This window comes from Furipterus horrens, unplaced genomic scaffold (assembly GCF_987537825.1).
Source record: "Furipterus horrens unplaced genomic scaffold, mFurHor1.1.pri manual_scaffold_3, whole genome shotgun sequence".
Classification (NCBI taxonomy): domain Eukaryota; kingdom Metazoa; phylum Chordata; class Mammalia; order Chiroptera; family Furipteridae; genus Furipterus; species Furipterus horrens.
In genome coordinates, this window is record NW_028327173.1 from 155412482 (window position 1) to 155425452 (window position 12971).

A 12971-nucleotide genomic window follows, 5' to 3' on the forward strand; every position below is an offset into this window, starting at 1 on the left:
GCAGATAAATAATTTGCATGAACACATAAAAATTTATTTGATTAAGCACCTCGGCTGAGGTGTTTACACTGGTGGCAATGTACTCACCTGAACTTGAACTCAAGTTCTTAAAATATTTTCAAAAAGATGCCACTATGATATAGCACTGAAACAAAAAATGACCGTGCTCACAGAACATTGTAAGTCACATGCAGTAAAAGTCTAGTGAAATCACTAATTCTCTCAGACTAGACCACACATAACATTTTCAAAGGTAGAAGTTAGAGCTAAGTTGGTATGGCCAATTCATGGAGCCAAAGATCTAAATGTCAAAACTTCCAGCTGACTTTCAAGAAAAGTCATTTAATTTTCAGATATATACTTTAATAAAAGACAAAAAATTTGCGAGTTTAAACAAATAGAAACTACCAATGAAATTAATTTTCTTTGATATGCTTATGCAATTCCAAAGGTATTAAAGAGACCTAGGCATGGGTTATAAAAGCAGCATGTCAATATGATGATGTACATAATTACTAACAGCCAAATGTGATTCATAAAAATCTGAAGACAAATATAAAAGGCTTAGATTCAAGCACTGATTATGATGCTAAAGAAGCTGGAGAATGGATTAATGTTTATTATCATTAGCTTGCAGACAAAGAATGTGAGAGAAAGACAAAGAAGAGAGAGAGGGGTAGGTTTTCTGCCCCTGAAAAAAATACATCTTTCAGTCAACAGCACCTCAAAGAATCAAATCCAATAGCATCTGCTTTCAAGCTTTTTGGTGAGGATTAAGTGAGATCACTAAGTAAAAAATTTACCACAGTGCATAGTACACACAGAGAGCATTCAATTAATGTTTGTTGTTGTTGCTGTTGTTATAATTGTTAATTCCATTCTGAAAAAAACACTAATTTAAGTAATGAATGACATCAAATTATTTTTAATTTTATAAGCATTTAGTCCAAACATAATGGTTTAAACTACAGTAATAAGAACAATTTCGTGGAGTTTTTTCAAATTCTCTAACTTAAAATATATTTTGCCTACATAATAATTATAGCAAGAACTATTTTGGTTAAGAATAAAAGGAAACTTTATCTAAACCAGCTATTAATACCATTTATCACCCCCTAATAGTGGTTTTGGTATGCTATTTCCTAGTTCTTTCTGTCAGTCATTAAGATTTTATGTCATTCTTTTAGAACTGACAAAAATAAAAAGTTATTAAAGACAACAAATTCATATATTATATATTTATCTACATACTTTATTTATACAAGAAGTCACAGACTAGTAATACAAAAGCCAAATTGAGCACACAGATATGTTTTCTGGGAACCACATGTTTTTTAATTTTAATTAAATTTCAATTAATTGGCAAGATTTCATATTCTTTTAAAATCCAGATTTTCAGATTCCCATGAAAAAGCAGAATCTGGTAACACTGACTCTACTCAGACCTGAGCATCTGATGCCTCTCTGCCCTGTTGCATTCTCCTCAGAAGGCCATAATCTCAACCCTGCCCACTGCAGCCTTTCGTACTATCTCCCAAATTTCCAGCTTTTAATATATACACTTGACTTGTTTTTCTAACCTGGAGTTTCTGAAGAATTGGACAAGGGAGCAGATGCTTCAGCTAAGGCAGCTAATGTAGCTAATACTGATGTAGAGGAGTTTCCAAACTGAACAGCAGACACACCCGTTTCATCTACAAGAAAAGAGAAAATAGATCTGAATTTTTAAAAAACTTAATCTGATATTCTGTTTTGCTTTATTCGACTCTTAAGTGAAGCCTGGATAAAATTAGTTTTGTGAAAAACAAGCTTGGATAGCATTATGTTTTGAAAGATAACACTGCAATATGTTTTGCAATATCACCTTTCTTTAGATTATTTTCTCATTAAAAATTTGGGTTTTTGCCAATTATACCAAAGAAAACCAGGTAGCTGAAATATTCTTACCCTCATTCTCCAACTGTTCTTTCTTAAAAGGATGAACAGATACTAAAGCTCAAAATCCTAAGAGCTAACCTATATGCATCTCAATACCTGTTGACTTGGATGAATTTTCTGAAGATACCAGACCTGTTAGGTTGACCACCCCTCCAGGTCCAATGATAAACTGTGGTGTTGCAGCATGGATCGTCACAGTGTCAGGACTCTCTGGGTTTGTGTTGATTTGGTTCTGCATAGCAATCTGGGGGACAAATCACCACGGTGTTTTCAGACTTATAACCAGAACATATAGTACAGGCTTTCAATGTAAAAAGGAACATTATGTAATTTAAGAAGAATCATATAATACAAATGGATATCTTTATTTATGGTCTACTGAGAGTATAGTAGGTAAGCCAAAGGTATGAATTTATATCCTAAGTTCCCTTTAGGTAAAGCAGCAAAATCCCATGAGAGGAGAAATGGATCTGGCAAGACTCTTAAAGTACACAGCTGAAAGATGTGCTGCTGCCCTGTGACTACAAAAATTAACTTATTTACATCAAATTATTTCTTTTACCATATTCAGCAATCTATAACACTACATATATAAGCATGTCCTTCCCAATTAATTGTTCTACATCTTTAACCCTAACCCTCAAACTGCACTCTTAAGAACATTCATTTTTCTGAACATATCTCTTAAGTAACTAGCTGAAGTTTAATGGAGTCAGATGGTCTTAGAGAAGAGTTTTATTGGGAAGAATAACAAGAAGATATGCAAGAAGAGGCAGTAAGTCAAGAAGATAATTTATATCAATGTTGTCTAACTGAAGAAAAGAGAAATAATGTTGGCTGTTAGAAAAACTTGTCCCAAAGCCATAAATAACCATGTTCACAAACAGATTTTTCTGAGGATGGTGAAAAATAAAAGAAACCAATCAGAATGATAAAAACTGTATCACTCATTCAGGGGACGTTATTATGGTTGCTAAAACATGCTTTTTAGTAAAAGTACATAACAGACTTTGAAATAACATATAGTATCCAAAACCATATGGTATGCAGCAAGAAAAAAAATTGAATAGAATGTCTAGAAGGAGAATTCAGGAACTTTAACACAAAAAGTAATCACCTTATCTAATCTCCTAATGTTACATGCAAATGCTATAATCTTGCAATCAGGAAAATGAGCAGTAATGAATAAAAAAAAAGTGAAAGAGGAAATGGCCTGTCCAAAATAACTGAGTCCAAAATGAAAAGGCTACAGCTTGAAGCAGCTAGAGGAGCTTGAGACCTTCGCCCATTGTCCTTTACAAGATTACAAAGGGTCCTAATATTTGAGAGGGGGGGGGGATAGTTAATTTTTACGAACCAGGGGTATGGACTTGGGGGGGATTGCTGGGGGAGGGGGGGTGCTGGGTGGAAGGGAGCAAGGGGGAGAAAATTGGAACTGTTGTAACAATATAATCAATAAAAAACATTAAAAAAAAATGAAAAGGCTGAAAATTAAATAGTTCAAATCATCCATAAGACAGAAATTCTGTTGTTTATGTTCTTAAATTAAAAGCAAAAGTTACCTGTAATATCTCTGCTAAGTCTTCATTCCCATTGTCTATTGAAATGTCAAACGCAGTTTTACAAAATTTACTTTGCGTGTGTACATCAGCACCATATTTGATTAAAAGCTCCACCACTTCTTGATGATTGTGCTCTGTGGCCCAATGTAGAGCTGTCATCTTTAACATGTCCTTTGCATTGACATCAGCACCATGCTACAAAAATATTTCAAAATAAGATATCTCAAAAATAAGAAATATTAAGAATTCCTGAAAAGGAAATCCTAGACATTATACTTCTAAAAACTTGCTAACATGATTGACCTTTTTGTGTGTATGTTGAATAATCTACATGTTCCAGGATGATCACACATCTGTGACTTAACTGATTTTCTATAATGATGGCTTTCCTAACTGCCTTCCTTCTAATTTCTTAGGAGTACAGCAGTTACTTTTTCAGTCACCCAGCTATGAGCATGAAAGGCTAGAACAGAATAAGAAGTGAAGGAAAAACACAAAAATATCCTTCACTCTCAAAAACAGAACAATATAAAGAATGTGAAGGGAAACACGTAGAGGTACATTGTCCAATATGGTAGCCACTAGACACTTGTGGCTCAGCACTTGAAATATAGCTAGTCCAAACAGAGATGTGCTGTATGTGTAAAAACACACTGGAATTCAAAGACTTACCACCAAAATATTAATAATTTTTATATTAATTTCATGTAGAAATGAATGTTTTTGTATTATGGGTTAAATAAAATGTAATATTAAAGTTACTTTTTACTTCTTTTTAAAAATATTTTATTTATTTATATTTAGAGAGAGGGGAAGGGAGGAAGGGAGAGAGGGAGAGAAACATCAATGTGTGGTTGCCTCTCACACGACCCCAACTGGGGACCTGGGCCACAACCCAGGCATGTGCCCTGACTGGGAATGGAACTGGCAATCCTATGGTTCACAGGCTGGCACTCAATCCAGTAAGCCACACCAGCCAGGGCTACTTTTTTTAAGGTAGCAAATAGGAAATCTAGAATTACATGTGATTCACATTTGTGGCTTACATTATATTTCTTTTGGACAGGTTGATCTAGAGCAGAAATTTTCAGCCTTTTTCATCTCCTGGCATACTTTAACTACTAAAATTCTGTGTCATATCAAAGAACTTATTATATGTTTGCCAATCCGACAAAAAAAAAAAGTGTAATTTTGATTTGATTTACAAAAAATAATAATTATTACTTACCATTTTTGCTCCAAAGTGATTTTTTATATACTGTATATAAGGATTTCAGGTTCCAAGAACTGACCAATCAGATACCACCCTATTATGTGACAGGGCCAATAAGATACAATTTCATTGTATGACCTATATATCTATGGTTCAAGATGGGGGATTCATACCAGACAGCTATTGTTGTATTAGCTGTTGTTATTTTTAAATTTGACAATCTAAGGGAAAAGAGGTCAGTGCCCCTGACTAAATAGTCAAGTATTGCATGTTTTAAAAATTCCCGCAGCAACCAGCTGAAAATCACTGACCTAGAAGCTGGAATAAAAAGGATTAAGAATATCTAAATCTATCATTCTCAGTTTCGGAATTTTCTCTTTGGCATTTAAATAATTAAAGAAAAATACCCACTTGTATTATTTGTTCGTTCGTTAATTATCCAAACCTAATGATCCTTTCCCATGAGCATTTTAACTGTGTAAAGTAAGACAAAACTGAAGCCCCTCACCATGGCAGAGATCAAGGTCCAAGAAATCAACTATTCGACTTGTTTTTTTGTTGTTTTGTTTTGTTTTTATCCTCACCAATACTTGGTAGATCTGGTCAATATATTTTTTACAAATTTTAGCTATTCTCGGGGTATAAAGTGGTATAACATTCTGTCTTTAATTTGTACCTCCCTGATGACTAATGATATTGAGCATCTTTTCATGAGCTTTGCTATCCATATATTTACTTTCTTTGCTGGAGTGTCTGTTCATTTTTTGCCCCTTTTAAAATGAGTTATTTATATTATTATTAAGTTTTAGGAGTTCTTTATATATTCTAGACACAAGTCCTATATTTGATATATATATTTTGCAAATATTTTCTCCCTATGACTTGCCTTTTCATTTTTGAAGAGCGTAAGTTTTAAATAAGGTCCAATTTATTTACTTATTTATTCTTGGTAAGAGCATACCAAGAAGTGTTTTTAACTCAGCGAAGGAAAACTTTAAGATAATTTCCATTTGATATGCTTACACACAAAAAATGAGATAACATGGGGGAATAAAAGTAGACATTCAATAAAACTAGTTTCCTTCTACCTCTTATAAAACCATAAAGTCTTTGGGGGTTTACTTTCAAAAACAAAGTATAAAAATAGAGAACACCTACCTTAAGCAAAACTTCTACTATGCTGGCATGGCCCTCAGAGGCTGCCATGTGCAATGGTGTTCGGTCCACTTTGGTCCTGGCATCCCTACTTACGCCAGCTCGAAGCAGCACTTCTGTGGTGGAGTAGTGCCCATACTGCGCTGCCAGGTGAAGTGGGGAAGTTCCCAGCTATATCACAAGAAAAGAAACCCACATTGACAGTCATATTTAATAGATTTCTATTACTACCTACTGTTTATATAGCATACAAATTATATTAACTGTTTACACAGTAACTCAAAACTCAAAAGAAGTAATTTATGCTTATGACATTCTCTTCATAGAGGCCTTTGAGAATTCCCATACAATCCTCAGTGAAGAGGAAAAGTCAATAATTCATTTAACTCAAACTTGTGTTCTTCATTATTTTTTAAATTATTTATTTCCATTATTTTAAAATCAAATAAAATAGCCTCAACAAAATTAATTTCATCAGGAATTAGAGATAATTAGGGTCTGGGAAATTTTTCAAAGTATGTATTGGAATCTTTTCCTCATATCAACCACATAAAACTTTTCATCTGTGAAATTCATGTCAAGTAAATGTAACTACGTTTTTATATTAAATTGCTTTGTAAGACTTAAAAATAAATTAATTAAATACCTCAGTGATATTGTTAAAGGAGTTCACATAGTCATTTTTCAAGGGAAAAGTTCATCTGAGATATACTTGCCAAGCATCATCAGAACAGAAACAAAATAGCCCAATTCTCCTAAAATTGATTCTGTGTGGTCTGGCCACTATATTAACACTAAATTCACAAAATACAGAGGAAGCACTAAAATTGAGTGAAGAAGAGCCTTAACAGAGGTATAGCCTTTAATATGTGAAAATCAGAATTATATCACATGCATCTAGAGGCATAGACTTTCTCACACTAGTCTTCATGACTCTTGACAGCTTTTATATTTTGTATCTATTTTTCTCTGTGGTGCAATCTGGATTTTTTTTCATGTCTTTCAGTTTACTAACTTTCTCTTCAACTGTTTCCAATCTATTAAAATCTTATCACAGTCTGCTTCTGCTGTCAGTTGTTTCAATGGGTTATTGTTCAAATTGCCTTGTTCCCTTGTCTATTTAGTTATTTTTGACTGTTCATTTTTCTCAAAATTTCAATTGTGGATATAAAGCCTGGAATGAAGGTAGGTTCTTCCAGAAAAAATATTCATTTGCTTCTGCCAGTAACCTAGGATAATCTCTAGTCTAAAGATCACTTTAAATTCATTTTTTAGTTTATGGTTTTGCAGAATGCAGAAGTATTTACAAGTTCAGGACACAAATGTATGCACAATACTGACTAAATTTTTATCTGAAAAAAACTCAAAAATGAGAAAGAATTAAACCCCACAACATTAGAAATCATTCTTTACCCAGTCTGTAGTAAAAGGTGCTCCATTTGCCATCAAAATACGAACTTCATCATCTTGACCTGCTCGTGCCGCTTCTAAAAGCTTCTTTCCCAAATCTACCAGGGACATCTAAACAAAACATAGATAAATTTAAAATCTCCCAAGTTACAATGTTCCAGCCTACTAAGCCAATAAATGGCCCCATTCTGAGATCTATCCTGAAAGGGGAAAAAAAAAAAAAGTATATATATATATATATATATATATATATATCTGTGTGTGTGTGTGTGTGTGTATATATATATACACAAACACATACATACGAGAGGGGACCCCCCAAAAAACAGTATTTATTTTAAAATTGTGTATTTATTCTTACATGTTTAAATTTCAGTTACCTTCAAAGTACTCTCCCTTGGGTGCAATACACCTATTGAGACATTTTTTGCCACTGCTCAAAACAGTTTCTGAACTCAACAATTTTGATGCCTGAGTGCTTCTGCTGTTTTTGTTTCACCTCTTCAATATTGGCCAAACCTTTCCCTTTGATGACATTTTTTCATCAGGTGAACAACAACAACAAAACATTGCTTGGGGAGAGATCGGGTGAATAGGGAGGGTGGGGCATGGGGGTCATGCCGGTTTTTGGCCTAAAAGTGCTGAACACTCAGCACGGTATGAGCAGATGCACTCGTAAATCACCCATCATGAAACGGGTAAACACACTGAAAGAGTCTTCAAAAATAAAAATCACTCAAGCCAAACACAGCCTCTCACAATAATGCCAGCTAGAATGCTGATACAGATGGAATCCTAGAACACTCACGTAGAGGAGGAGGCCTGAACTACAAGGGGCCCACCCTCCAGAAGACAATTTCAGTTTTTTTAGAGGCTCCCCCGTATATTATATATAATCATTTTAATGTGAACAATCTAAAAATAGAAAAATGGTTAAAGTGTGAAATTTAGTAGACTGAGATGCAGTAATTTAAAATAACAACTTTGAAGTTACATAATAAAAAGTTATGCCATTTAAGTGAAAAGATAAGATACAAAAGTAATTTTTTGAATGTCAAGATATATACAAATTAGTGGTATGGTTATGGAAAATATTGCCTTCAGTGTACGAAGTTTCTACAATGTTACTCTTATCTTCCTAATTTAAAAAGTGGATTTTTAAGAGACAAATTATATTGTATGACTTAAATAATGAAAGGCTGACATTAGGAAAACTATAACTACTGACTTACTAAACAGGAAGAGTGCAAAAATAAAGAAAATACAGGATATCGAGAACTTAAAATAGCAAACTTATTGATCTGCTTATAAGAATTGCAACAAAACAATGATGAATTTGAACAAATCAATTTCTCCCATGATTCTGCAATTACTTTAATTATTCAAAACATATATTTAAATACCTAGGATACGTAAGTTACTGTACTTTTAAAATTCCATGAGCAATACAGCTGTGTAGTAGATTAAAGTAGCTGAATACTTTTAAACCAGTGGGTCTCAATGGTAGAGGGTGCTTTGTACATGGAAGTATTCTGGGGAATGATAGAGGGAGGAGTGGGCTGATGGTTCTACTATCAATTAAAATTAACGGAAAGTACCAGGGACGCGAGAGGTCCAGCAAGCAGGGAACAATCCACTATGGCAAAGAACTGCCACATGTCCTGGATGAATATCAGACATTCCACTGAATATATCTAAGACTAGAATTTAATAGTAAACAAAATGTATTTCACACAGTTATAAATGTATCTCAAATTTTCCATAATACAACCATACTATAAATCTACTTGTTTTGTTTTGTACTTTACTAAGAGTTGTTCACCAATATGGGAAATCATGTCAGCAATCTCGATGCCACTTGGGTATGTGAATCAGCATTATAAAAAATGACATTATATCAATCACGCTTTTACAGCTATCACATTTGCAATGATTCTATGTATAAGTAGCAACCATTTGACTAACTCTTGTGCCATCTATTGTAGCCTACTTGAATATTTACATACTGAAATACACATCTTATTAAAAGTTGCTTTCCTTCTATTTCTCCTATATATTAAAATTAGGATGCTATAATGATTTTTAAAATTATTATGATAGGTAATATTAACTATAATTTTCATTTCCAGTTAGCAAAAGGGGCAATATAAAATATTTATTATAAAAAGGCAGCAATGGATCTAGTAAGATTGAAAATTATTTAAAAATAAAATGCACATGACAGCAAGTAAGATCAAAATCAAAAGTGCTCTAATTTTCTTGCCAAGAAAATTAGTAAATTTTAGAATAATGAAAATACCAAAATGTAGCAATTTCACTTGTTTCTCATCTGAGGGGAACCACACACATCATAGAATAATTCTTACCCTTAGAGGAACTCAACTGCATTAAGACAACAAAATTAACCAAGGGGACAATCACTCCAAATAGAGGCCTCAATTTACTTGGTTCATAGACAAAGTAGTATTAGATTTAAACAAAACCATGCAAAGACTTAGCAATAAATGTTTTAATACACCAAATAATCAAATAAAGAACATAATTCAATTCAGTACATTTTAATGAATGTTAAAAATAATTATTGAAAATATACTATGTGTATGGCATTGAGTGTCATGTAGCTTTTTTTCCTTTCATTTTGAGAAAACCAACTGAAAAGCCCACTGTAATAAATTCCATTTTTAACACCTTTACTACTTCTAAAGAAGCTTATCAGGTTATGATATAAATCACTGTTTCTTAACTCCAATTAAAATGTATTTTAATAAGACCTCTAAGGGAACTTCAAAATGTCTACAAAGAAAATCTATGCATGTTCAAAAGTATATGCTGAGAGGGCCATCTAGTGGTAACAGAAATTACAAATAATTAAATATTTAAAGTTTAAAGTCTATTTTGCTTTGAATTTCTGTAATTCATAGTTCATAGACCTGTTGTGAGGTTATAGCATCTCATAGACATGAAAACTCTCTATAAAATTGTAAAGTAGTAACTAGTTCCATTTGAATTGCTACTAGCACTCTTAAAAATGAATACGAATACAAACATTTAGAAAATGTAATCATATAATATACTTAATAAAACTTGATTATCTCATTAAAAACTTTAGAATACAATATAACTTCTAGAATACAATTATAAATCCAAAAAAATTCTTCTAAAGTTGTTCATCAAGCAATTTAGCACTACGAAGGATAGCCCTCAAAAATACCAGAATTTATTTATTAAAAATTGTGTATTTATTCTTACGTTTAAACTTTAGTCACCTTCAAAGTACTCTCCCTTTGATGCAATATAACTATTAAGACATTTTTTCCACTGCTCAAAACAGTTTTGAATTTGTCAATTTTTATGCCTTTTAGTGCTTCTGCTGTTTTTTGTTTCACCTCTTCCCCATCAGCAAAATGTTTCCCTTTGAAGACTTTTTTCATCCGGGGAAACAAAAAAAAAAACAGTCTCTTGGGGTAAGATCGGGTAAATAGGGATAGTGGGGCATGGGGGCCATGCCGTTTTTATCAAAAACTGCTCAACACTCAGCACTGTGTGGGCATGTGTGCTCATAAATCATCAATCATGAAATGGGCAAACATGTCAAAACTGTCCTAAAAAAAATTCACTGAAACTGATGCAGCCTCTCACAACAACGCCAGCTGGTACACTGATATAGATGAGTTCCTAGAACACTGACCTAGTTGGGGAAGCCTGTACTACAAAGGGCCTGCCTTCCAGAAGATTCTTCCATTTGGGGGGGGTTCCCCCCTCATATATATGAATCAAAATCCTTTAAGATGTTCATAATCTTGGCCTAGTAATTTCACTCATATAATCTATCACAAGAAAACTATATGAAACCTAAATATTATAATAGTAAGGTTGTAAAGTCAGGAAAAATTACAATGCCCTAGTACAAACAATAAAATAATTAAAATAGATCATAATGGAATATTGTAGTCTTTTAGATAATTTTTTACTTTTTATTATAAAAAATGTTGAGCAAATACAAGAATAGACCCAACAGTATAAAGAACTGCCGCAGAGCCACGACCTAGCTTTAATATTATCAATTTATGTACACATGTTATTTTGAAGTAAATATCAAACTTTTTTTTTTTTTGCAGCTAGAAGTTATGGGGACTTATCTTCCTGGCATTGGAACCCTGGGCTGGGAGATTTGGTGTGGGGCTAAGACTCCTCACTCCTGAACTATCCCTTCCAAATTTTTATCCACCACGCATGGATGTGGGGTCACCCCGTTCCACATCTCTGCCCCTCCTACCATATGGATGGACGTGATTTCTTTAATTCTGCATTTGTCAGACTTTCATCCAACTCCATTTCTGACAATTCTGAGTGATGGTTGGTCTATATTTTAGTTGTAATTATGTTATCTATGCCACCATCTTGACTGGAAATTCTGACACTACTGTCCTTTTGCTGAGCCCTCACCCCACAGAGCCACAGAGCCACTAGGTGAACACCATATCTGAGACTCTATCAACCTGGCTAACACCGTTTGTCCCACCATGGAGATCTCCTGAGACTCCATTCCACCCAGTTTACAAGCCCACCCAAACTGTTAACTGTGACTTTTTCCATACGAATGGCTGGTCTTGGCTCATGCTTCACACTTCCTAAATCCTATCACACAAAAAACAACCGACCTCAGTGAGCCCCGAGCCTGAACACCTCTTGTTAAGAGATCAAGGACCGGCACTAGCAGCAGCCAGTCTAGATCCACAGTTTGGCCTCTCCTGGAAATCTCTAAGCCCAGCACAAGTAGTAGCCATCTCAGATTGCTTTATAGCTCAGGGAGGGTGGCCTTGTGCAGAACACAGGTGCGAGCTGACCTTGGCCTGCACTACCCAGGAAAACGCAGAGCCTGCACACTCAGTAGACAACTACAGACTACATCGGAGAGCTACCACCCTGCCCCTGCACAGCTGATCTTCCATGGATGGTGAAGGGTGGTAGTCAGTGGTCATAGCCAGTCCTTGCAGCTGACTGGCCTGGGTACTTCCCTCCCATTGACCTGCCAACAGAATAAAGGCTCAACTACAAAAGAATGGTGTACTCAGCCCACATAAAGGGCACTCCTCGAGTACCCAACTTGGGTGATAGTAGAGGCTGTGCAACTGGACCCTACAGGACACCTACTACATTAGGCCCCACTACCAAGACAGGGAGTTATAGCAGCTCTATCTAATATATAGAAACAAACACAGGGAGGCTGCTAACATGAGGACATAAAGAAACATGGCCCAAATGAAAGACCAGATCAAAACTCCAGAAAAAGAGTGAAACAAAATGGGGATAAGCAATCTATCAGATGCAGAGTTCAAAACACTGGTTATAAGGATGTTCAAGGAACTTAATGAGAACCTCAACAGCATGAAAAAGATCCAGTCAGAAACGAAGGACACACTAATCGAAATTAGAACAATTTACAGGGAAACAACAGTAGAGTGAATAAAGCCGAGAATCAAATCAATGATTTGGAACATTAGGAAGCAAAAAACAACCAATCAGAACAAGAAGAAGAAAAAAACACACAAACAAAAAAATGAGGATAATGGAAGCAGCCTCTGAAACAACTTCAAATGTTTCAACATTCATATCATAGGTTGCCAGAAGAAGAGAACGAGCAGAAATTTGGAAATCTATTTGAAAAAATAATGAAAGAAAAGTTCCCTAAT

At 34.5% G+C, this 12971-nt stretch overlaps 1 protein-coding gene across 3 annotated transcripts in view; it reads right to left on the reverse strand.

Moving 5' to 3' along the window:
* Nucleotides 1-12971, reverse strand: part of GABPB1 (GA binding protein transcription factor subunit beta 1) — a 57103-nt gene that overhangs the window by 16720 nt on the left and 27412 nt on the right. For all 3 annotated transcript variants that reach the window (XM_090270587.1, XM_090270589.1, XM_090270588.1), the window contains 5 exons: nucleotides 7282-7389; nucleotides 5872-6039; nucleotides 3501-3695; nucleotides 2071-2182; nucleotides 1581-1694 (listed from right to left, as the gene is read on the reverse strand). In XM_090270587.1, the coding sequence (XP_090126713.1) occupies nucleotides 1581-1694; nucleotides 2071-2182; nucleotides 3501-3695; nucleotides 5872-6039; nucleotides 7282-7389 (697 nt within the window). The remainder of the gene's footprint in view (nucleotides 1-1580; nucleotides 1695-2070; nucleotides 2183-3500; nucleotides 3696-5871; nucleotides 6040-7281; nucleotides 7390-12971) is intronic.